The following is a 24,351-nucleotide window of genomic DNA, read 5'->3' on the forward strand; positions in this document are numbered from 1 at the left end:
TACTGATCAGTGTTTCAATTGCAAAAAGTATGGTCATAAGACAACAGATTGTAGAATGAATGTAAAATGTCATGCATGTGGAAAGTTTGGACATATGGCTAATCAATGTAGGTCATGACATGATCAAGGTTACAGCAAGGCAATTCAAAAAAACAATGTCACTTGTTATACATTCAACAAGATAGGGCACATTGCTAAATTTTGTAGAAGCAAGAATGTACTGGCAAGCAATGACAAATCAAATGACAAAGGGAAGCAGAAGGTTGATGAAATTAAGCAAGCTCATGCAAAGAAGTGGGTTATGAAGTATGAAGAACAACCGACATAAGCAAATACCCTGGTTACTCAACTGACAGAGTAGAATGTTCCTGCACTGGAAGGAAACTCATCCAGTAACTAAGACATTAGCCTTAGTGGGAGGCAAATCGATGATAAATCTTGCATGAGCCCCTGTTATAGTCTAAAAAACTTATTTTAGACATTGGAGAAGTCAGTCTAAAGGTTTACCAACACATATATGGTGGATCTTGGATCTGGTATGATATGTTGGCAATTATTTATGTCAATGAGGAATTAGGGTTTCGCAGGTTAAAAGGCAAAAGCGACTCATTTATCACCACCAAGCATTTAGAGAAAGTCAAAGAAAGTTAAAGGGAAACCAAGGTGATTCAGAGTGATCCTAAGCATCTCCAAGCGAATTCAAGTACATTTAGAGCGAATTTTCAAGGGCTTTTCACTGACGAAGTTTTTAAGGTACTTTCGGGTTTCTAAGCTATCTTTTCACATTTTCAATGGAATCTGCATCCGCTAATGCCCTGACAGACATTGCTACCCCTATTGTCATTGATATTAAGGATTGTGCTTGCACCCTATTCAAGAAATACCCTTAGATTGCAAAGGTAGATGATTCATTTGGAGCATTTTCTAGGGTTCCCGACGAAGTCTTATAGGTTGAGGATGTTATGGCATACATCCACTATACCTCGGAGGAGATAGGCTCATCCGAAATCAAAATCCTATTTGCATCCAAGATGGTGGGCCAGAACAAAGTAATCAAACTAGAATTTGAACATCTAAAGAACAAAGGGTTTACCGACATATAGGAACTGCCCGAGTTTGATGAGGAGATGATCTGGTATTTGCTCAGTAGAATTCATGGGAAATTCATGTGGTTGGACCAACCATACAAGATAACTAAGGAGGCCATTTGGGCAATAACCTGTTTGCCCCAGACCGGAATGAAGTCAGAGAAGAAGAAGATATCCAATACTAAGATTAATAGGTTAACCGGTGCTACATATGATAGCCTATCTATGAGGATCAATGCCATCAAGGAGTTGGACATGCAATTTGCAAGCATGATAATTGGTTACAAGGTAACACAATATAACCAGTCAAACTTAGTTTCTAGCACTTGCATACATTGTGCATATCAAATGGTGAAATAAGATGAAAATTATGATCTATGTGAATGGATGCGTGATGAATTGATTGTTAACCTTGGAAAGATAAAAGGGGAAAAAAGGGTATATTCTAGTATGACAATCTCGTTGTGTGCTTAATGCTATTCTTTCTTAATCAAGTCCCAGGATCCGGCAAAAGGCATATTAGGGGAAGACCTACCAATTTTGGATAAGAAAATAGCTAAGGATATTCCTCCGACAATAGAGGATGTAAATATTAAGGATAATGATCCTCCGACATTGATTGTGGATATGGAAGAGGTAGAGGCAGAAGAAATAACTGCACCAAGTGGCAAAGCCACCGGTGCCAAGGAGCAAGAAAATGAGGAAGAGAAAGAAGAGGAGAAGCAAAAAGAAGAAGAGCAAATTGAAGTCAGAGTACCAGCATAATCACCGATAATAGAGGCCAAGGATGAAAAGAAGAAGGAACTACAAATTCTAGGTTCCTCATTGTTGGCACTTTACACATCCGGTCATGTGGACTTCAGTCATTTTGGGAAGAAGAATATAGATCAATTGAGCAGTTTTGAGTTGATGTTGGTTGCAAGAAAAAAGCTAATGAAGGAAGGATTAGAGGATAAACAAGTAATAGAGCAAGCAATTCCAGATTTAGAACAGCTTGCACTGGAATGCCAGATCAGTGAGGTAGCTAGTCCTTCTGGCAAGCTAAAGGGTTTGACAGAGCACATTGCCAATGAGTTCAAAACTCTATAATAAGTGTCAAACCAATAGTTGGTAGAAAGGTATAATGCAACAAGGAAAGTTACTTGTGATAACATGATCACATCTGATAAGGCCCAATTGACAGAAGGATTGAAAAGGATTGATGAAGCTCTTCATCAATGCAGCAGCATATATCCGTCTTGCACTAACATTGCAAAAATAACAACAGACCCGGAAAATAAAATAAAGGCAGCTAAGGACAAGATAGAGTAGATTGTAAATAATGTTGATGGTACTCAATCCTTCACCAACACTGTTGATGGTCAAATTTTGCTTTTTGAAGCAAAAATTTCAGCTTTGGACAAGGATAAGGACAAGTTAGTCAGGCGAGCCAATGAATTGAGAGGTTTGGTCAGTCCCTGACTAAACACTTTATTGCTTCATAAAAGGGAATGTATAGAGCAGATGAGTAATCCCACACTAGACACATTAACATAAGAAGAATTGCATGCCTACATTCTTAATTAGTGTGTATCAAATTTTGGGAACATTGAAAATCGACTGGGACACTTACTTGGGATTTTTGAAGAGTGCTTACCCTGTTATATTCAAGTATATCTAGATCCGATAAACACAAATTTTGATTCCATTCATTCATTTCTTATTATTTGCCCTGACTTTGGCATTGCTGTCAATGGGGGAGAGGTGTAGCATATGAAAAATATCTTTTGGGGAATGAAGTATCTCAAGGGGGGGAATGTACATAAGAAGGAATGTATAGCTCAGGGGGAGATCAATTTTTGGGAAGATTTTGGACAAGAACCGGAATAACAGTTCAATGATTCATTTTTCACATGAGTGTTGCCATCAATGCCAAAGGGGGAGATTGTTGGCAATTGACACTCATCCGGACTCATGGTGTTGTCATTTATGGCAACACACATCATTTTTGGTTGGATACTTATCTGGTATCCACCGGTACTCAAGGTTTGACATCCGACATTTAAGGAAACCAACATATTGAAAAGAAAGGGTAAACCGACAAACTTGGAACCAGTATTTGGAGGCTGACATAGGAGGTTGATCCAACAAAGGTTAAAGTGGCAACGGTCATGAAGATTTAAGTTTATATTTTGTTTTGAGTTGACATATAATTATTTTGTAATATGATTGTAAGTTGACATAAGGCATTCATGTATGTAAGGGTATATAAGTCAGTCTATTAGGTCATTTTGGGATATAGGATATATGCAAGTGTGTGAGCGAGATCTTGATCGATAGAGTGTGAATCTAATGATCTATAGTCAGTCTTAGTTTGTCAAGAAAATTGGAATATGAATTGATATACCAGTAATGAAGGTTTCAGTATTCACCGGTATGATCTGTGCTTAAACTGAAACTCATCCAACATATCAGATGCACACTCAAAGTTTTGATTTTTTATTGTAATTCAGTATTTTGTACCTGTAGTCAGTGAGACTCCTTTGTGATCAGAAGTGTGCTCTAGGAAGTGTGCCTTCCTGCATGTGCAGGCCCCTCTCATGTAATATTTATTGAACTGGCCAGTGGATAGATATTGTGGGTCACAAATCCCACAGTGGTTTTTCTTCTTTGAGGTTTTCCACGTATAAATCTATGTGTTATGGTGTTGATCATTGTGGTTGCATTATTATTACTTGTTGTTATTTTATTTTATGCATACCGGTTACTAAGTTGTTTTGCTAATAAGGTTAAAATTAATCATACCAGGAGAACACAGATTCACCCCCCCCACCTCTCAGTGTTCTTGGATTCCAACAATTGGTATCAAAGCCTGGTGCCTCTGAATAAGTCTAACAGCTTGAGGAAGATCCTGAATCCAGAATCCATGGAGATGAGTTTCGGGAAAGAACTTGAAGTTGCACTTGAAGAATTTGATGCTACAAGATTGAAGAACATGAAGCTGCAAGATGAGTTGAATTCTACAAAAGATGAGTTGAGATCTGCAAAGGAATTCATCTTTAATCTGCAAGAGAAGTTATCATCTGCACAAGTTGAAAGGAAAGAACTCTGTGATCAATTACAAAATCAAGATGATGAAGAGAAGAATGCTATAAGGGAAGTATGCCAGAAGTTGAGTCAGGAAAATGGTGTCATAAAGAATGAAATGGAAGCCCTAACCATGAGGATGTCCAAGGAGATTGAAGACCAGAAGAAGAATGAAGAAAATTTTGCCAAATCTCTGAAAGATAGATCTAAAGAATGCATTAGGTTGGCACATGAGAATGATATGTTGAGAGTTGAATTAGTACAATCTCAAAACAATGAGCAAGAGTTGGAAAGAATGATGACAGTCCTAAGAAGTGATCTGGATACTACAAATGAGTACAAAGACAAGTTCAAGGTTAGTTCTACAAAGCTTGATGAATTATTGAAGAATCAAAGGAACAATGTAGACACTATAGGTCTTGAATTTGAGCATGGAGAAAGGTTTGGTACTGCAAATTGGGATGATGCATCCAGTCAAAAGAACAATCAGAAGAATCCTTCAGTCAAACGGAATTAGAGGTCACCGACAAGACAACCCAATGCACATAAATTTAATGGTAGATGTTTTGTTTGCAATATGTTTGGTCATATGGCAAGTCAATTCAAAAATAGAGTCAACCAAAACAACAATTCATTTACTGGTTAGTGTTTCAATTGCAAATAGTATGGTCATAAGACAACAAATTTTAGAATGAATGTAAAATGTCATGCATGTGGAAAGTTTGGACATATGGCTAATCAATGTAGGTCAAGAAATGATCAAGGTTATAGGAAGGCAATTCAAAAGAACAATGCCACTTGCTATGCATGCAACTATAAAGCGAAAAATTGAACCCTAGGTGTTCCCCCACTCCAAGGAGAGAGAAAGGAGGTCACTAAGATTGACAGTTTTCACTCAGGAGAGACTTTACATTCAAAAGAGGGGTTGAAACTCACAAGATCCAATCCCACACAATGCAAGATTGAATTCTAAATGAGTTTCAAGGGTTGAGACATCAAGGATACCCTCTTTTGTAAAGAATGTAGATAGAAGGATTGAACTAGGAGTGTATGTAAAAGTAAGAAAGATTCACTTGTAGACGGAGATAGGGACACGGGATGAAGCTATGGACCTGAAATTAGCAGTAAAATGTCGAGACGATGCTGTCCTACAAGTTTGAGTGAAGTTGACGGAACAATGGCACCCAGAGTGCACACGGTCCTCCGAAAAATCCGTGAAACGAAGGGGGATCTGTTCGTCTCTGCACAAGGATTCCAGATCTACAATTACAGCCGCGTACCTGCAACCTACACATAGAAAAGAGAGGACGATTGGGGGGTTAGGGATTAGGGGTTTGCCTTCAGGTCAAACCCCGGTTTTTGGAATTAACCAAGAAATGAGAATGCTGTAAATGTAAATGTTTGTAGTGTAATCAAGTATTGATACCTTGTTGTAAGAATGTTTGTATTCTTACATGCGAAGGTGTAATGATGTTGTATGTTGTATGTTGTATGTTGTATGTTGTAGGTGATATCCTCTTCAATGGTTGAATCCTTGTCTTGAATGCAACACCTAGCCTTGAATGGAGACTTAGAATGCTCAATTGCTTGAAGGAATGCTTGAATGCTTGAATGTTTGAATGTTTGAATATCGCTTCCGCCTCTTGCACACATATGTTTTTTTCTCCCTCCTTTCTTTTTCTCTCTTTTTCTCTGGGAGGGGAAATGTAGTTTATATACTTGTCAATTAGGGTTAGGAGACTGATTTTTCTAACCTTAGGCCGACCTAGGAGCATTATTTTCCAAATTGCAAACTTGAAGACCCGATGTCCAACAAGAGACCGGGCCCAAAATAGGGCCAGGGACCAGGGCGCTGGGCACCATGGTCCCACCTCCCGGGACAACAGGGTGCAAGGAGGATCAGGCCAAGGTGCAGAAAGATGCAGTTTTTGATGTCGTAAACAGGTTTCGGGGTCTCCATTCAGGTTCAACGTTGCACCGCCATCGTGAAGACCCAAATGCAGTCAAAATTGCAAGTGTCGCAATTTTACGACGCTATATTTAGCCCCCACTTTAGCGGGAGTATAAGCGTACGCCCATACTTCCAATAAAGTACAAGGAAACAACATTGAAAGACTTTCACCACGTCAAGGAGGCAAGATACACCAAGCCCCTAGTGGACTAAGGATCTTACGACTTCGATTGACAAAGTAAAAGGGAAGATCACGAGGGAGAACCATGATTGTCAGTAGTAAGGTTCCCTCACTATGAGTCATGCAAGAAAAATACCAAAAATTTTCAAGGCACAGCTAAGTTCGCCAAGAAATTTTCAAGTATCTTGAAGAGATATGAACGGAGTGTATGCCCCCTACGTTAAAGCGATCGCACACGCCTCATCGGGGGTGATTGCTTTAAGGTAGTGATGCACATAAGAAATGAGAAGGGAAGGAGCATGTTATCACAAAGATTTAGTCCCCAAGTGTGAGATAAACCCAAGGATAATAGACACAAAACACAAAGCACGAGGTGACTTCACTTTCCTTGGGGTCAGTATGCTGTATGATAATTCATGTATATCATATGTATGTATGCATAATTGTTCTTCATTCCCCAATCAAGGAAGGTCACCTAGAAGAAGGGAACACATGTGTCTTTTGAGTCAACATGAGAGAGACCAAAAGAGATCTCAATGCTTTGCATCGTCCTCAAGTAGACAACACTAAGGACAACAAATAGAAGAATGAGAATAACACATAGAAGAAGTAACAAAAGAGATCAAGAGAGAAGGAGAGAGTCTGCAATGCTAATGAACTAGTCTAGCATGTCATCCACCCCCCGATATTGCTGATCAATATTTTGGGAAGGCAGGAAACATGCTAGAGGAGGAACATCCAACATAGCAGATGGAGCTATCACAAGATCCAAACAAGGGCTATGTTCATGTTCCAAGCCACATTGTTCTTGTCTAGGAGCTAGGATAAGTGCTTTAGAAAATTCGTTAGATAAATGGTTATCAATATCAACATATTCATATTCACTATCAGAAGAAAGAGGAGTAACATTTTCATCATGAATAACATTTTCATCTATATCATCATCAAGATTTATAAAAATAGGATCTTTAACTCGCACAGGATCAAAACCATCATGCATCTTATGTTTAGGAGATTTTGGCTCAATTTTCGGCTAAGGAGAAAATGGAATAATACTAGCTGAAGGTGTTTTTGGGGATTGCAAAGTTTGGGAAACAGCTACACGAGCTCTAAGACGACGCTTTCGTCGGCGTTCATGCACAGAACGATTTCGTCTAGTCTTAGTAGGAAGTTGAGAAGATTCAGGAGGAGGAATGTTCTCATCCTTATCACTTGGGTGTTTAGGTTGTGGTCTCTTAGGTTGGATGATAGGAGAAGAGGAAGGTCTCTTCTCTCTATAAGAGGAAGGAGGAGGAACTGCTCCATATAAAGGAGGAATATCTGGTTTAGGAAGGAGACCAAGTCCATCATGACGAGGAGGTATACGTCTACCTTTAGAAAGTTTATTACTCATAGACATAGTCACATCCATAGGGATGGGTTGGGAATCTGCTTGAGGAAAGACATTAGTTTTATCTTTCAAAGGAAGAACTTTCTTCTCAAGAACGATAGGAATATCAAGTTTGGGTGTTCTAGGTTCACTTAGAGATAGGATCATATCTTTTTTCCACTTTTGATAAGATTTGAAAAGATGATCACTTCGCGGTGGAAGAGATTGAAATTGTTTAGGCCAAAAATAATCAATAGGAACACTAGAAGTTCTTTCAGCTGGTTTAAAGAGACTATGATTGACAGTAACAACTTCACCATTATGGGGAAATTTCAAACACTTGTGAGTAGGAGAAGCAATAGCTTTCATGGAAGATAGCCAAGGATAGCCTAGCTTCACACGAAATTGTTCGGATGATGGAATAATAGAAAATCTTACATCAAGGGATTTGTTATGGACCTCAATAGGTAATGTAATAGAACCAATTGCAGGAGAAGAAAATGCATCAAATAATTTCACGACCACATTTGTTTTGTCATAGATCACTTGATTCAATTGCAAAGTAAAAAGAAATTCTTCAGTAATGACATTAACCATACAAGAAGGATCAATAAGCACTCCACGACAAGGTGTATTCTTAACTTTTGCAACTATATATAAAGGACCATCAGGTGCCCTGATAGTTTCACTAGAATCAAATGTGATGGAAGGTTCTTTAGGGATTTTCTGCTACTCCACAAAGTTAATCACATTCGGAGTCATAGACACAAGACCATCAGGTGAGAAAGAGGAATCATTAGTCTCAATCACATTAGAGGTATGAGAAGGTAATGGATCAGTAAAAATCTTAAGATTTTGGTTAGGAGGAGCTACAGATGTGTTGCCTTTATCATTCACACCTGAAACAGAGATAGTATTATTATCAATCAAATCTTGAATTTTACCCTTTAAAGCAAAACATTTTTCAGTATCATGCCCAGGTTGACGATGAAATTGACAAAAAGATTTGTTATCCAAATAGGGTGAATTAATCTTTGTAGGATCTATTTGCTTTATAGGAGGGAGGGTAAGCACATTTCGTTCCAATAACTTATTCATAATACTATGCAATGATTCATTCAAAGGAGTAAACTTTCTTTCTTTCCTGAAAAACTTAGAAATAGGAGGCACACCTGATGCTGCATTCACATTGTTGTTGGTGATGTTTTCATTGAACTTAATGAACTCTCTGTTCGGTTTAGACTTCCCAAATGGTTGTTGACTACTATCACCCTTATCACTCGGAGCCATAGGATTTGCTTGTTCCATTTGACTCACAGTCAGTTGATAATTGTGAAGAGTCTCACACGACTGTTGGAAAGAAGTAAACTCAGAAAACAGAAGTTTTTCTCTAATATCTTTTTGTAAATTAGAAATAAAGATTCTTTGAATATCATTGTCAGGTACTGGAAAAGAAATTTGAGCACATAAATGCTTATATCTACCAATGAAATCAATCACTTTTTCTTTAACACCTTGTTTACAATGCATTAAATCAATCAAAGTAACTTTAGGACTTATATTGTTTTGAAATTGTTGAATAAAAGCATTTGCAAGTTGTTGGAAAGAAGTAATAGAATAGGAAGGCAACGAGCAATACCATTGTAGAGCCTTATCTCTTAATGTTCTAGTAAACAGTTTTGCAAGCAACCTTTGGTCATGAGCAAAATCGGTACATATTGTTTGAAAGGTCTTAACATGTGTTAGAGGATCACCTTTACCATTATAAAGTTCCAACTGCGGGATTTCAACATGCTTAGGGGGGATAGCTCGAACAATGTCAAGAGAAAGTGGACTCGCAACATCAAATGTGGGCACACTAAACTTAGATTGATTCATAGAGGCAATTTGTTGTTGTAAAGAAGAGACAGTTTGTGCAAGATTGTTAATGGTCACTTCAGTCGAAGAGTTCATATTAGACATGTTAGATTGTGATGGAGGTATTATGTTATTGAAAGAAGGTATTGATTGAGAGTAAGGTGGCGGGACACTATGATAGTTAGTCATAGGAGATGATTGGAAAGAAGGAGCACTACAAGGAGGAATGGAATGGTTAAATGAATTGCCCCCTTGTGTCATGTTCATTTGTGGAGATGTAATAGGGACATTCATTGAAGGAATGAATGAAGAAGTCAGATTGAATGAAGGAAGAGGGTTGATTGAAGAAGAAGGATTGCCCCCATGACCGGTGATCATAGGTGGAATGTTTTGTATTGAAGTAGTCATTATGTTTGATGTAAAAGTAGGTATACTAGCAATAGAAGTTGTCAAAGGGGTAGAATGATTGACTTGAGTAGGAGGTTGTGTATAACCTAAAGTTTCGGCACAACTCTTCATAGGCATCACATTCGAATCCACAATGTGTGCAATACTACGCAAAATATCAATTCCATTCTTATCACTTTGAACCATACGTTTTAGACCCTCAATTAATGAAAGAGCTTGACTATCGGGGTATTCTTGAGACATCCATTGCTGAAAATCATCAAATTGGTTATCCAATTTCGAAAGTTGTTCTACAGAAACCTCATGGAGAGCTTCTTCATCATTAAGAGGATTAGAGGAATTACCCATGTCCTCGTTAAAAAGGCCATTCAAATTAGGTTCCATCTCCTCGGTAATTAAACCTTGGAAAGACTTAATTCTAAGGCTTCGTCTAACGGGGAATAGTGTAAGTAGGGCTTATTGTTGTAAAACTCATGCACTAGAGAGAGAGAGAAGATTTTGAATTTTGAAAATAAAGTTGGCAAAATTGAACAATGAGATAATGATTATCCAATTTGAATTTTGTGAAGGAAGAGGGAAACACAACTTCCAAGAAAGGTAGGCACAATTGAAAATTAGGGCCAAGGGGGTAGCACTTAATTTTAATTGTTATCTTGAAAATTGAAATCTTGAATTTTGAATTTATTTTCAAATTTAGAGGTAGCAAATTTCAATAAAATCAGCCAATCTCCTAGATTTAAGCTGTTAGATGCAATCATGACAATCTCTCGAAGTTTCAGAAAAAATGTCGGGGACCGTGGCGAACGAAGTGCACACGATCCTTGCAACTTTTTTCGAAATTTTCAAGGATGAAAGTTATGATGATTTTAAAGCTAATCTAAAAAAATTGAGTGATTTTACGATCTGTAGATAGGCCAAATTAAAGTTGCAATCTCAAAATTGAACCCTACCAAGATTGTTGAAAAATGCAAAATTTGAATTTTGAAAAGGAGAGGGAAACTGAAATTTTGAATTTTATGATTTTAGAGGGAATACTAAAAGCAATGCAAGCTTTGAAATTTAAAAGTTGACTCAATTTCATGCAAAATTCAATTTTGAAAGTAGAAATCAAAGTTGTTGCAATTAAACACTTAATTTCAAAAGTCACAAACTGCAAAAATTTGAATAAAGCACTGAAATTCCGAATGAATGCCAACACACTTTTCAAATTTAGGACAGTAAGAAACACAATTTTGACACGAATTTCAATTTCAACAATTTTTGAATGATTATAAGCCTTAATCCAAGCAATCACTAGACCAACTTTGACTTTAACTTCGAAAGTGTTAGAATTGATGAAATCAGCCAAGATTCTAGATTCTAGCGGAAAAATACAGTAAGATATAGCTCCCGAAATTTCAGAAAAAATGTCGGGGACGATGGCGCTCGGGGTGCACACGGTCCTTGCAACTTTTTTCAAAATTTTCAGGGATGAGAGATATTGTGATTTTGTTGCGGAATCCAAAGTTACAGCCAATTTGGAGGTGTTTTGATCAGTGAAATCATCAGTCAAAGGTTGAATCAAGAGGGTTTTAAAAATTAGGGTTTTGACACTTAACCACTTAATTTTCAGAATTAAAGCACAAATATGATTTGACAATTTGCAATAGAAGGGTAGATCTGAAACAAGCATTAACAATTAAACATTTCACAAGCTCAATTACTAAAAAGAAAATTTAGGGTTTTTTATGCAATTAACCTCTAAAATTTGCAAAAGCAAACATGGAAATGTAATTAAGGAAGCAAATTTTTTTAATTTTTTTTCAGATCTAACCATGAATAATCAGAATTAGGATGTTCACGTCGGGTTCACCAAAATGTAAAGCAAAAAATTGAACCCTAGGTGTTCCCCCACTCCAAGGAGAGAGAAAGGAGGTCACTAGGATTGACGATTTTCACTCAGGAGAGACTTTACATTCAAAAGAGGGGTTGAAACTCACAAGATCCAATCCCACACAATGCAAGATTGAATTCTAAATGAGTTTCAAGGGTTGCGACATCAAGGATACCCTCTTTTGTAAAGAATGTAGATAGAAGGATTGAACTAGGAGTGTATGTAAAAGTAAGAAAGATTCGCTTGTAGACGGAGATAGGGACACAGGATGAAGCTACGGACCTGAAATTAGAAGTAAAATGTCGAGACGATGCTGTCCTGCAAGTTTGAGCGAAAGTTGACGGGACGATGGCGCCCGGAGTGCACACGGTCCTCCGAAAAATCCGCGAAATGAAGGGGGATCTGTTCCTCTCTGCACAAGGATTCCAGATCTTCAATTACAGCCGCGTACCTGCAACCTACACACAGAAAAGAGAGGACGATTGGGGGGTTAGGGATTAGGGGTTTGCCTTCAGGTCAAACCCCGGTTTTTGGAATTAACCAAGAAATGAGAATGCTGTAAATGTAAATGTTTGTAGTCTAATCAAGTATTGATACCTTGTTGTAAGAATGTTTGTATTCTTACATGCGAAGGTGTAATGATGTTGTATGTTGTATGTTGTATGTTGTATGTTGTATGTTGTATGTTGTATGTTGTATGTTGTATGTTGTATGTTGTAGGTGATCTCCTCTTCAATGGTTGAATCCTTGTCTTGAATGCAACACCTAGCCTTGAATGGAAACTTAGAATGCTCAATTGCTTGAAGGAATGCTTGAATGCTTGAATGTTTGAATGTTTGAATATCGCTTTCGCCTCTTGCACACATATGTTTTTTTCTCCCTCCTTTCTTTTTCTCTCTTTTTCTCTGGGAGGGGAAATGTAGTTTATATACTTGTCAATTAGGGTTAGGAGACTGATTTTTCCGACCTTAGGCTGACCTAGGAGCATTATTTTCCAAATTGCAAACTTGAAGACCCGATGCCCAATAAGAGACCGGGCCCAAAATAGGGCCAGGGACCAAGGTGCTGGGCGCCATGGTCCTGAGGGACCAGGGCGCTAAGCGCCATGGTCTTGAGGGACCAGGGCGCTAGGCGCCATGGTCCCACCTCCCGGGACAGTAGGGTGCAAGGAGGATCAGGCCAAGGTGCAGAAAGATGCAGTTTTTGATGTCGTAAACAGGTTTCGGGGTCTCCATTCAGGTTCAACGTTGCACCGCCATCGTGAAGACCCAAATGCAGTCAAAATTGCAAGTGTCACAATTTTACAATGCTACAGCAACAAGATAGGGCACATTGCTTAATTTTGCAGAAGTGAGAATGTACCGACAAGCAATGACAAATCAAATGATAAAGGGAAGCAGAAGGTTGATGAAATCCAGCAAGCTCATGCAAAGAAATGGGTTATGATGTCTGAAGAACAACTGGCAAAAGAAAATACCTCGGTTACTCAACCAACAAAGCAGAATGTTCCTACACTGGCAGGAAACTCATCCGATAACTAAGGCATTAGCCTTAGGGGGAGGTAAATCGATGATAAATCTTGCATGACCCCCTGTTATGGTCTGAAAACTTTGTTTCAGACATTGGAGAAGTTAGTCTGAAGGTTTACAGATGCAGATATGATGAATCTTTGATCTAGTATGATATGCCAGCAAGCATTTATGTCATTGAGGAATTAGGGTATCACAGGTTAAAAGGCAAAAGTGACTCATTTATCACCACCAAGCACTCAGAGCGATTCAGAGCAAGTTAAAGGCAAACCAAGGGTGTTTAGAGTGATCCTTAGCATCTCCAAGCGAATTCAAGTACATTTAGAGTGAATTTTCAAGGGCTTTTCACCGGGGAAGTTTTTAAGGTACTTTCGGGTTTCTAACTTATCTTTTCGCATTTTCAATGGCATCTGCATCTGCTCTTGCCCCATCAGACATTGCTACCCATACTGTCATTAATATTAAGGATAATGCTCACCCGATATTCAAGAAATACCCTCATATTGCAAAGGAAGATGATTTAGTTGGAGCATTTTCTAGGGTTCTCGACAAAGTCTTATATGTTGAGGATGTTAGAGCATACATCCATTGTACCTTGGAGGAGTTAGGCTTAGCAGAAATCAAAATCCTATTTGCATCCAAGATGTTGGACTAGAACAAAGTAATCAAACCAAAATTTGAACAATTGAAGAACAAAGGGTTTACCGACATATTGGAACTGCCCGAGTTCGATGAGGCAATGATCCACTATGTGCTCAGTAGAACTCATGGGGAATTCCTGTGGTTGGACCGACCATATAAGATAACTAAGGAGGCCATCTGGGCAATAACCTATTTGCCTCAGAACTGAATAAAGCCAAAGAAGAAGAAGATATCCAACACTGAGATTAGTAGGTTAATTGGTGCTAGATATGATAACCGATCTATGAGGATCAACACCATCAAGGAGTTGGACATGTAATTTGCAAGCATGATAATTGGTTACAAGGTAACACAGTCTAACTGGTTAAATTAGTTTCTAGCACTTGCATACATTGTGCATATTAAATGGTGAAAGGAGATGAAAATTATGATCTATGTGAATGGATGCGTGATGAATTGATTGTTAATCTTGGAAAGATAAAAGGGGAAAAGAAGGGTATATTTCGGTATGGCAATCTCATTGTGTGCTTAATGCTATTCTTTCTTAATGAAGTCTGGGGATCCGACAAAAAGCATATTAGGTGAAGACCCACCAGTTTTGGATAAGAAAATAACTGAGGATATTCCTTCGGCAATGCAGGATGTAAATATTGAGGATAATGATCCTCTGGAATTGAATGTGGATATGGAAGAGGTAGAGGCAGAAGAAATAACTACACCAAGTGGTGAAGCCACCAATGCCAAGGAGCAAGAAAAGGAGGAAGAGAAGGAAGAGGAGAAGGAAAAAGAAGAAGAGCAGATTGAAGTCAGAGTACCAACACAATCACCGGTAATAGAGGCTAAGGATGAAAAGGGGAAGGAACTACAAATTGTAGGTTCCTCATTGTTGGCACTTAACACATACGGTCAAGTGGACTTTAGTCATTTTGGAAAGAAGAATATAGAGCAGTTGAGCAGTTCATAGTTGATGTTGGTTGCAACACAAATGCTAATAAAGGAAGGATCAGAGGATAAACAAGTAATAGAGCAAGTAATTCCAGTTTTACAACAACTTGCACTGGAATGCTAGATTAGTGAGATAGCTAGCCCTTCCGGCAAGCTAAAGGGTTTGACAGAGCACATTGCCAAGGAGTGCAAAACTCTACAACAAGTGTCAAACTAGTAGTTGATAGAAATGTATAACGCAACAAGGAAAATTACTTGTGACAACATGATCACATCTGATAAGGCCCAGTTGACAAAAGGATTGAAAATGATTGATGAAACCCTTCATTAATGTAGCAACGTATACCAGTGTTGCACTAACATTGCAAAAATAACAACAAACTTGGAAAATAAAATAAAGGCAGCTAAGGACATGATAGAGAAGATTGTAAATAATTTTGATGGTACTTAGTCCTTGAGCAACACTGTTGATGGTCAAATTTTGCTTTTTGAAGCAAAATTTTTCAGCTTTGGACAAGGATAAGGACAGGTTAATCTGGCAAGCCAGAGATTTGAGAGGTTTGGTCAGTCCTCGGCTAAACACTTTATTGCTTCATAAAAGGGAATGTATGGAGCAGATGAGTAAGCCCACACCAAACACATTAACAAAAGAAGAATTGTATGCCTACATTCTTAATGAGTTTGTATCAATTTTGGGAACATTGAAAACCAGCTGGGACACTTGAGATTTTTGAAGAGTGCTTACCCTGATACATTCAAGTACATCTAGATCTGGTAAACACAAATTTTGATTCCATTTAGTTAGTTCTTATTATTTGCCTCGACTTTGGCATTGCTGTCAAAGGGGGAGAGGTGTAGTATGTGAAAAATATCTTTTGGGCAATGAAGTAGCTCAAGGGGAGGAATTTACATAAGAAGAAATGTATAGCTCAGGGGGAGCAACTTTTTGAGATCACTTTTTGGGAAGATTTTGGATAGGAACCAGAACAACAGTTCAATGATTCATTTTTCACATGTGTTGCCATCAATGCCAAAGGGGGAGATTGTTGGCAATTGACACTCATTCGGGCTCATGGTGTTGTCATTGATGGCAACACACATCATTTTGGGTTGGATACTTATCCGGTATCCATTGGTATTCAAGGATTTACATCTGACATTTAAGGAAACCGACATATTGAAAAGCAAGGGTAAACCGACAAACTTGGAACTGGTATTTGGAGGCCGACATAGGAGATTGATTCGGCAAAGGTTAAAGCTGCAACAGTCACGAAGATTTAAGTTTATATTTTGTTTTGAGCTGACATGTAATTATTTTGTAATATGATTGTAAGTCGACATAAGGCATTCATGTATGTAAGGGTATATAAGTCATTATATTAGGTCATTTTGGGATATAGGATATATGCAAGTCTGTGAGCAAGATCTTGATCGACAGAGTACAAATGTAATGATCTGTAGTCGGTCTTGGTTATTTGTCAAGAAGATTGGAAAGCGAATTGATATATCGGTATGGAAGGTTTCAGTATACACCAATATAGTTTGTGCTTAAATCGGAACTCATCCAGCATATTAGATGCACACTCAGAGTTCAGATTTTTTTATTGTAATTCAGTATTTTGTACCTGTAGTCAGTGAGACTCCTTTGTGATGAGCAGTGTGCTCTAGGCAGTTTGTCTTCCTGCATGTGCAGGCCCCTCTCATGTAATATTTATTGAACTGGCCAGTGCATAGGTATTGTGGGTCACAAATACCATCGTGGTTTTTCCTCTTTGAGGTTTTCCACGTACAAATCTCTGTGTTATGGTGTTGATCTTTGTAGTTGCATTATTATTACTTGTTGTTATTTGCTTTTATGCATACCGGTTACTAAGTTGTTTTGCTAATAAGGTTAAAACTAATCATACCGGGGGAACACTGATTCACCCCCCCCTCCCAGTGTTGTTGGATTGCAACAGTTTTTAAGTTCTAAACTTCTAAAATTTCTCGACTTGTCAACAATGGTTCTAAAGTTGTGAAAATGGTTGACTTGTCGACAATGGTTCTAAAATTCCAAAAATTCTCGACTTGCTGACAATGGTTCTAAACTTCCAAAATTTCACGACTATTAGACTTTCAAAAATTCCTGATTTCCTAACATCACTGATTCACAAGCCTAAAAAATGCATCCGAAAAAAGTTGCAAATTTCTTAAATCTAAAAACAACCCACCTAATATTATGGTCTCAAATGCCTCGAGTTTTAATTTTATGGCCATACAAGCTCATATGATATATTATTTTAATATTTTTTCTATGGAGCGATATAGTTGGCAAGACCAATTTACTAAGGAAGTACCTCAATTTTGTGAACTGTTAAAAAATGGTTAAAAATTCATGTTTTATTTTAATTATCATAATTGCTTACAAATTTTCATGGCCCAAGATGCTCGGTTAAGCCGTAGTGAATTTACCCAAAAGTGGCTGCAAGAGAAATTAAGAATTTCTCAATTCTCTATAGTTTATATATGATAATTTAAAACATTTTAAGATGTTTTAAATCATATTGAGAGCAACAATTTCATGAGAATTTGAAAGGGTTATTTCACTCTTTAAAGAAGAGAAGCGATTACAGAAATCGAAAAGGTTGATTGGAGAGTCTTTAAATATGTAATTAACAAAATTATTGAAAAAGAAAAAAAAGTGAAATGCAACATAGTTTTCTTTTCAACAGTTTTATTGTATAGGGTTGTGGAGTCTGTGAACTCACATTTTAACATTGAAGGAATAAAGAGGATATTTCCGAGTCTTTGAATTTATTAATGTTTTTCTTTAAATTGCAATGAACCATGCTTCTTTGTAATTACTTTTAGTGTCATTTGTTATCTCAAACTGTGTATGTATTTAATTCTGAAGCTTTGAATTTAGATTAAATCATTCATTGAAAAAGGTCCCTCGATATCATTTGTGTGGGATAAGCAAGCTTTGTGTTGTTTGTCTACATTCACTTCATTTTAAAATCAATCTTTTGCATCTATTTTCATGGTTATGGGCAGGTGTTAGTTTGCCGTTTTTGCTTTCTGGTGAAAATCATACCTTGTGTTTTCATTCATTGCATATCATTCGAAAGCAGCTGCGCCTTGTAAATAAGGAGAGAGAACCTGCAAATACCATTGCAAGTGACTCAACTGTTGGTCAGATTGTCATTGACATGTGCAAAAGAGTATAAAACATAAGTAACAAATCTGTTAACCAACAAGAATATAATTGAAAACTTTTAATGTGATCTAAATCAAAAGTACTTATGAAACAAAAATGAATGAATGAATAATGTTTTTATTCACGTCTAGGAGTAGCCAACAAGAAAAACATGTAGAACCCAAAACACCATGCTTAAATCTCTTTTTTCTTGGATTTTCTATTGTATATCTTGACCAAAAAATCTGCAATTCTTATTATCTTCTCTTCTTCAAACAAATTATTCAAATTATTCACTTTTAGTGTTTCAATATTTAATTGGAATATCCTTGTACGCTGAACACTCCATGAACTAACTTTACCATTTTGTATTGTTAAATATATTTTTTTTCAATTTAATTTAATAATGAGCCTCTGCCATTCGTGTCTTGTTTTCAATCAATTCCGGACTGGCATAAACTTTATACTAAGGCGCTTGCGTATTGAGCTGTAAAAGTTATATCGTTGCAATTTTATTGCGGGTCGAGGAATTGAGATATGTCTACCATTTTGGTGCGGAATTTGGCAGCAATTTTATTCTCTTCTGGTTCCGGTAAGTATTTGTTCAAATACAACCATTTATTCCAATTTTTTTTGTATTTTATGTTAACGATACATACTACTGGTTTTGGGAATGCTGTGATGCCCTACTAAGTAGTGTATGCTCACGAGTTCGAACAACCAAGGCATTTTGTTCCTTTACCTACAGTTTAAGTTGTATATATGGAGAATCCTAGAATGCAACAGGAACGAACTTCAAATTTGCAAGTGGTTGTGTTTAAGATAGAAAAGGATAATAGTAAGAAGGTGAAGCAATAAGGTGGCTTATAGCTCCAGTTGACATGTTTGTCTTGTAATCGATATAATTCTCAACAAAAGCTTAATAGAAAGAATATTTTGCTTTAACTCCCACGGACCAAGGCTTCAAGATAAGCTCTTTATCAAGTATAGAGTCAAACTCAAGAACAGAAAAACCATGGGCATAGAGAGAAATATAAATTTCCTTGTGTAGGAACTGTTAACATTTCTTAGGAATCCATTCATGGAGTTCGGATAGTGTAGGCCGTAAATTGGTGAATTTGCAGATACTGCGTGGTGTAACAGACATTCTTCATGCTTTGTTGCCTCCGAGTTCATAATAATTTCAGGAATGTGTTAAGATTTTTGGAAACTAGAAGAGGAGCCCTTGCCCGAAATGTTGCCAATATTGCCTGACTCAGCCTCAGTGTTCCCACCGAAATCCTTAGAATTACAGCCTGTGAAGCAGTTGAATATAGAGTTTTTATTTGAAGAAGCCCTAGCCACCACATCTCTCCATGAACCACTGTCTGTGTGGCCGATTGCATGCTGTTGCAGACACATCCTTTGCAGGAATTGCCATTATGGCAAAAGTATTCCTGGGAGCTTTAGAAAAAACTGAGGAGCAAAACAAACCTAATCCTGATTAGGCAGCTCTGGTGGCATGGCAGCAGAGAGAATATCAGCAGACAGTCCCACGCATGCTTCTCATAGCAATGTTGCTCCTACAGCGTTTGGTCAATCACAAACGTTTCACCCCACAAGTTGTCAGAACTTTTTAAAAAACTACAGGCTCATATCACAAAGATCGTCCGGATACAAAAACCACCTTGCCACCAAGATGGCCATGACATTTTGCTTTGTCGGGCAGCAGCGAATCTGAAAACTTGTGATGGAAAGTGCTGCAGCAGTCTAAATTCTAAGTCTTGTAACATTTAAAATAAAAGAGCCTAAAATGCAATTGATTCAGGATACATATTTCAAATAGTTACTGCCAAACACCACACCATTAAGAAACGCGATGGACGATAATATGATTAATTTAGCTTGCAATGTTCAGTTATATTAATCTCTGCCCTTTGCTTCACCCATCCCAAATAATATGGACGAGGGTGATCATATATCTCTAATGTATGCTGCTCTACTAACGTTTGGGAAAACAGATTTGCTTGAGAACATGAATAAGTTAGTTTATCCATCTTTGTCCTGTTTATTGGATTTTGATATGGAAGAGCTTGGGTAATTCATCCTTATCTTAAGGACTGGTACTTAAACATACTTCCCCTAATTGAATTGCAGGAAATATTGTTGAATGCCACATTTTAATGGCTTCCAGTCAATCTGCCCTCTACCATGGTTTTCAAGTCTTCTTTGATCAAACCATTTTAAGATTCTTGTAGTGCATTTCTAGTTGCAATTTCCAACATTATAAATTGGATTGTGTATCTAGATCATAATGGTTGCAATGTTTCTTACCATCTTTGTAGATACAAGTGACAGTTCTCTTACCTTTTTCCATTACTTTAACACTTGTTTGAGGTCGCAACTTGCTGATTTGAAGAAGACGTTTTGCCAGGTCCCCTTTCCCTATCCATTTCCGTGTAATGGGCTCGTCTTCTTATGTTGCCTGTAATGTCCCCTATTGGAATGCTACTTGTTTCCCAATAGTTACATACATCATTTAACATCATTATGTCTTAAATTAGGTTAATGAGATTAGAAGTATATATAATGCAATAAATAACTAATTAAATTTAGGGCTTGCCCTCACTTCTTCCCTAACTCTATGGAAGATGGTGGAATTACTGTGCTAGGGCGCTTGGAAACAGTCTACGAGCGGGCTCTCTCAAGGTTTCTTAGGAACATATGTTTATGCCCATCTCTGGACTCTCCCTCAAGGCTTTAAAAACATATGTCCTTACCCATCTTGGGATTCACCCATTTAGTGACTGAATTATTCCGCCTTTTCCTACACAAACCAACCTATCCTCACGAAGGCATTAGCAAAAGATTAAGGACTAAACCGTTTAATATGTTGGTCTTTTAAGTATTATGAATGTATAAGAAATTAAGTAGGACTGTCATACATATTGCAGTTTATATTAATATTACTATTAAATTTTGCATAAGAACATTATCAGGCTTCATATATTAAGCATACATATTAAGCACATCCCCATGCATATCACCAAGAACAAGGATGTTACTGCCTGTAACTTAATAACAGTTCTATCTGATTTGATCAATGGTGATATCACTGGAGGATTCTGATTCCTTTTCTTTATATCTCTCAATGTGAGGGAGAGGTCGCACCTCTTCATCATGTATGCCCTTTGGCAAGAGATACTCCCTTTCACCATTAGCACCCTTTGAAAGGGTGCCACTATTCATTATTTCTGCCCTTTGAAAGGGACACAACCTTTCACAATCAGATCGGCACTTCTTATTTAAATCAGGTCTACACTTTTGATTCCCCAATTATCCCCTCTCAAATGAGGTTCTCTTCTCCCTTTTATATCTCATGTTAGAGGGAGTCACAACTTTTCATTTTATGTCTTTTGACCATTCATTAACTTATTTATTTAAATAATATTTAATTATATTCTTTTATATTTCAATTTTATTATTATTATTTATTATTAATAGTACTACGTTACCCCAAGTTTCCGGGACGAGGGGACGGGGGGACAGGGGGACGAGTTTCCGGGACGGCAATTTTTTTTGCCAAATTTGGAGACGGGGGGGACGGCAAAGGGGACGGCTATATAAAATATAGGGAAAATTTAAAATATATAGGAAAATTCTAAATGTTCATATGAAAACATGGATAAAGTGCATCTATACATTATATTCATATGAAAACATGGATATAGCATGTGTATGATACTATGAAAACATTTTAGAATGCAAGCATCGAACATACAACATTATCAATAGACTCAATACTCAATATGCACTCATAATTCAGAATTTCAATTCATTCACATTGTCAATATGCATATCATAATAGATATTAAAGAAATAACATACAAAATGCCCAAAGGCCACACTGCTGCCATATTGTTTCATTGTCAATTGCGATATGGAAATCAAAATAGTACTAAGTAAATACTAAAAAGCAAAGTATAATATTTATTATATAATATTTTATTATTTAATTTATTTTCTATTTATAAATTTTAAAATTTATAATATGAATTAATTTAAAATTATAAATATTTGATATGAATTAATAAATTTAATGTTGCCTTTTAATTTTTGATAGAGGGCCCATGTTAGAAAAATAGTAAAATATAGATAGTCGTATTTTGATTTCATAACTATTCAAATTCAATAATAAAAAAATTGATAGTCGTTTTTTAAATTTTTTCAATATAGAGGGCCCATGTTAGAAAAATTAAAAAAAAAATTGAAAATACGACTTTTTTTAAAATTTTTTTTCCCTAGCTCTAGATGTGGGGGACGTCCCCAGCCGTCCCCAACTGTCCCCAGCCGTCCCCAACCGTCCCCAATCTGTCCCCAGCCGTCCCAGGGACGTCCCCTCAAAATTCTGACAATTTGGGGACGGGTGGGGACATCCCCTGGCCGTCCCCAAGTCCCCGAAACGTCCCCTGGACTGGGACGGGGGTTTTCAGGTAGGGGACGCGTCCCCGGGTTTCGTAGTTATTAAATTCTATTTTAAAGTGGGGACATTGCTGTCCGCCCCACCCAAGATGATCATGGAGTGTTCAACATGACTTCCAATATGAAATGGTTTTGCAAACTCACATGGAATAAACAGGCATGAACCAAACACGGAGCATACACATGGATATATGCAAACACAAAGCATACACACAAATACATGTATTGTTAGTTTCCTTCTTATTGACTAGAATGATTCATTGGTTCGTGTTTACCCTGCAGGATGGCAGGATCAAAGCTCTGATACCAATTGTAATGTCCCCTATTGGAATGCTACCTGTTTCCCCATAGTTACATCATTTAACATTAATATGTCTTAAATTAGGTTATTGAGATTAGAAGTATATATAATGCAATAAATAACTAATTAAATATCAGGTTTGCCCTCACTTCTTCCCTAACTCTACGGAAGATGGTGGAATTGCTGTGCTAGGGCACTTGGAAACGTCTACGAGCGGGTTCCATCAAGGTTTCTTAGGAACATATGTTTATGCCCATCTCGAGACTCTCCCTCAAGGCTTCAAAAACATATGTCCTTACCCATCTTGGGATTCACCCATCTAGTGACCAAATTACTCCGCCTTTTCCTACACAAACCAACCTATCCTCATGAAGGCATTAGCAAAAGATCAAGGACTAAACTGTTTAATAAGTTGGTCTTTTAAGTATTACAAATGTATAAGAAATTATGACTGTCATACATGTTGCAGTCTATATTAATATTACTATTAAATTCTGCATAAGAACATTATCAGGCTTCATATATCAATCATACATATTAAGCACATCCCCATGCATATCACCAAGAACAAGGATGTTACTGCCTGTAACTTAATAACAGTTCTGTTTCTGCTTTTAGGATCTGATTGAATCTGCATATATTTTTCACAAGGAACTTTTTGTAAAAGACATTCAATGATTTATGTCCAAATCACTTTGCTTTATATCCCTTGCACCTTTCCTTGAACATGATTCTCCCAAGAGTAGCGACCTTTTGTTAATTAATTGCTGCCTTTTATTAGTCTTTATCGCAGCCTTTAATAGTCTTATAGTCGCAGCTTTTCATTCTTATTTATAGATAAGACAATTTTGTCTTATATGGCTTTTGTCTTTTGTGCCTTTGTCTTTTCTTTATTAAAGTAATCGCCGCATTCTAAAGACTTCAATTGCTGCTTTGTCTTCTTATTCCAATAGCTGTCTTTATCTGTATACTCTGATTCCGTTCCTTTATAGTCTGCTTCCACATCGCTAGATAATTATAAATGCTTTTGAATCAATATTATATGTTTTCTGAGTTCTGCTTGAGTCCAACAGAATAATTAAATCTGATTATGTATTTTACATATACATCTTGTGTAGCATCTTCTTAATTCCCCTCTTCATGCCTTGGGTAGAACTTGCGATCTCCATTAAGTATCCACGATGAGAGATGATGTGAAAAGTTGTGTCTTACTTTCCCATCCTTTCAATAATTAACTGATTCATGCCTCTTCATTATGATTTAGTTTGTTATTTAGTTACTTAACAAATATAAATCATGTTTCTTCTTTGAACAGCGATATTGATAATCAACCTATAGCAATTCCTTGTCTTCTGACGTAACATCATATTGCCCCTTGCAAATTTAAGGGAACCAAATCTGACACTTCTCTGACATCCTCTGTGGGTTGTCTGCTGAAGATATGGTCTTATAATCGTATCACCTAAGGAGAAATGGGATAAGTTTTAAGGTTTTTATTAAATATT

At 37.1% G+C, this 24,351-nt stretch overlaps 1 protein-coding gene across 8 annotated transcripts in view; it reads left to right on the forward strand.

The window, feature by feature from the left end:
• Nucleotides 1-18,491: 18,491 nt before the first annotated feature.
• The window catches only part of LOC131036035 (ATP-dependent RNA helicase SUV3, mitochondrial), a 242,567-nt gene continuing 236,707 nt past the window's right edge, over nucleotides 18,492-24,351 (forward strand). For 3 of the 8 annotated variants that reach the window (XM_057967834.2, XM_057967835.2, XM_057967830.2), the window contains exon 1: nucleotides 18,493-18,676. In XM_057967834.2, coding sequence (XP_057823817.2) covers nucleotides 18,622-18,676 — 55 coding nt within the window. In that variant the 5' untranslated portion in view covers nucleotides 18,493-18,621. Of the gene's footprint in view, nucleotides 18,677-24,351 lie in introns of all 8 variants that reach the window. The other 5 variants (XM_057967831.2, XM_057967832.2, XM_057967836.2 and 2 more) reach the window with 4 other exon arrangements.

Source organism: Cryptomeria japonica, chromosome 10 (assembly GCF_030272615.1).
Source record: "Cryptomeria japonica chromosome 10, Sugi_1.0, whole genome shotgun sequence".
NCBI classification, from domain to species: domain Eukaryota; kingdom Viridiplantae; phylum Streptophyta; class Pinopsida; order Cupressales; family Cupressaceae; genus Cryptomeria; species Cryptomeria japonica.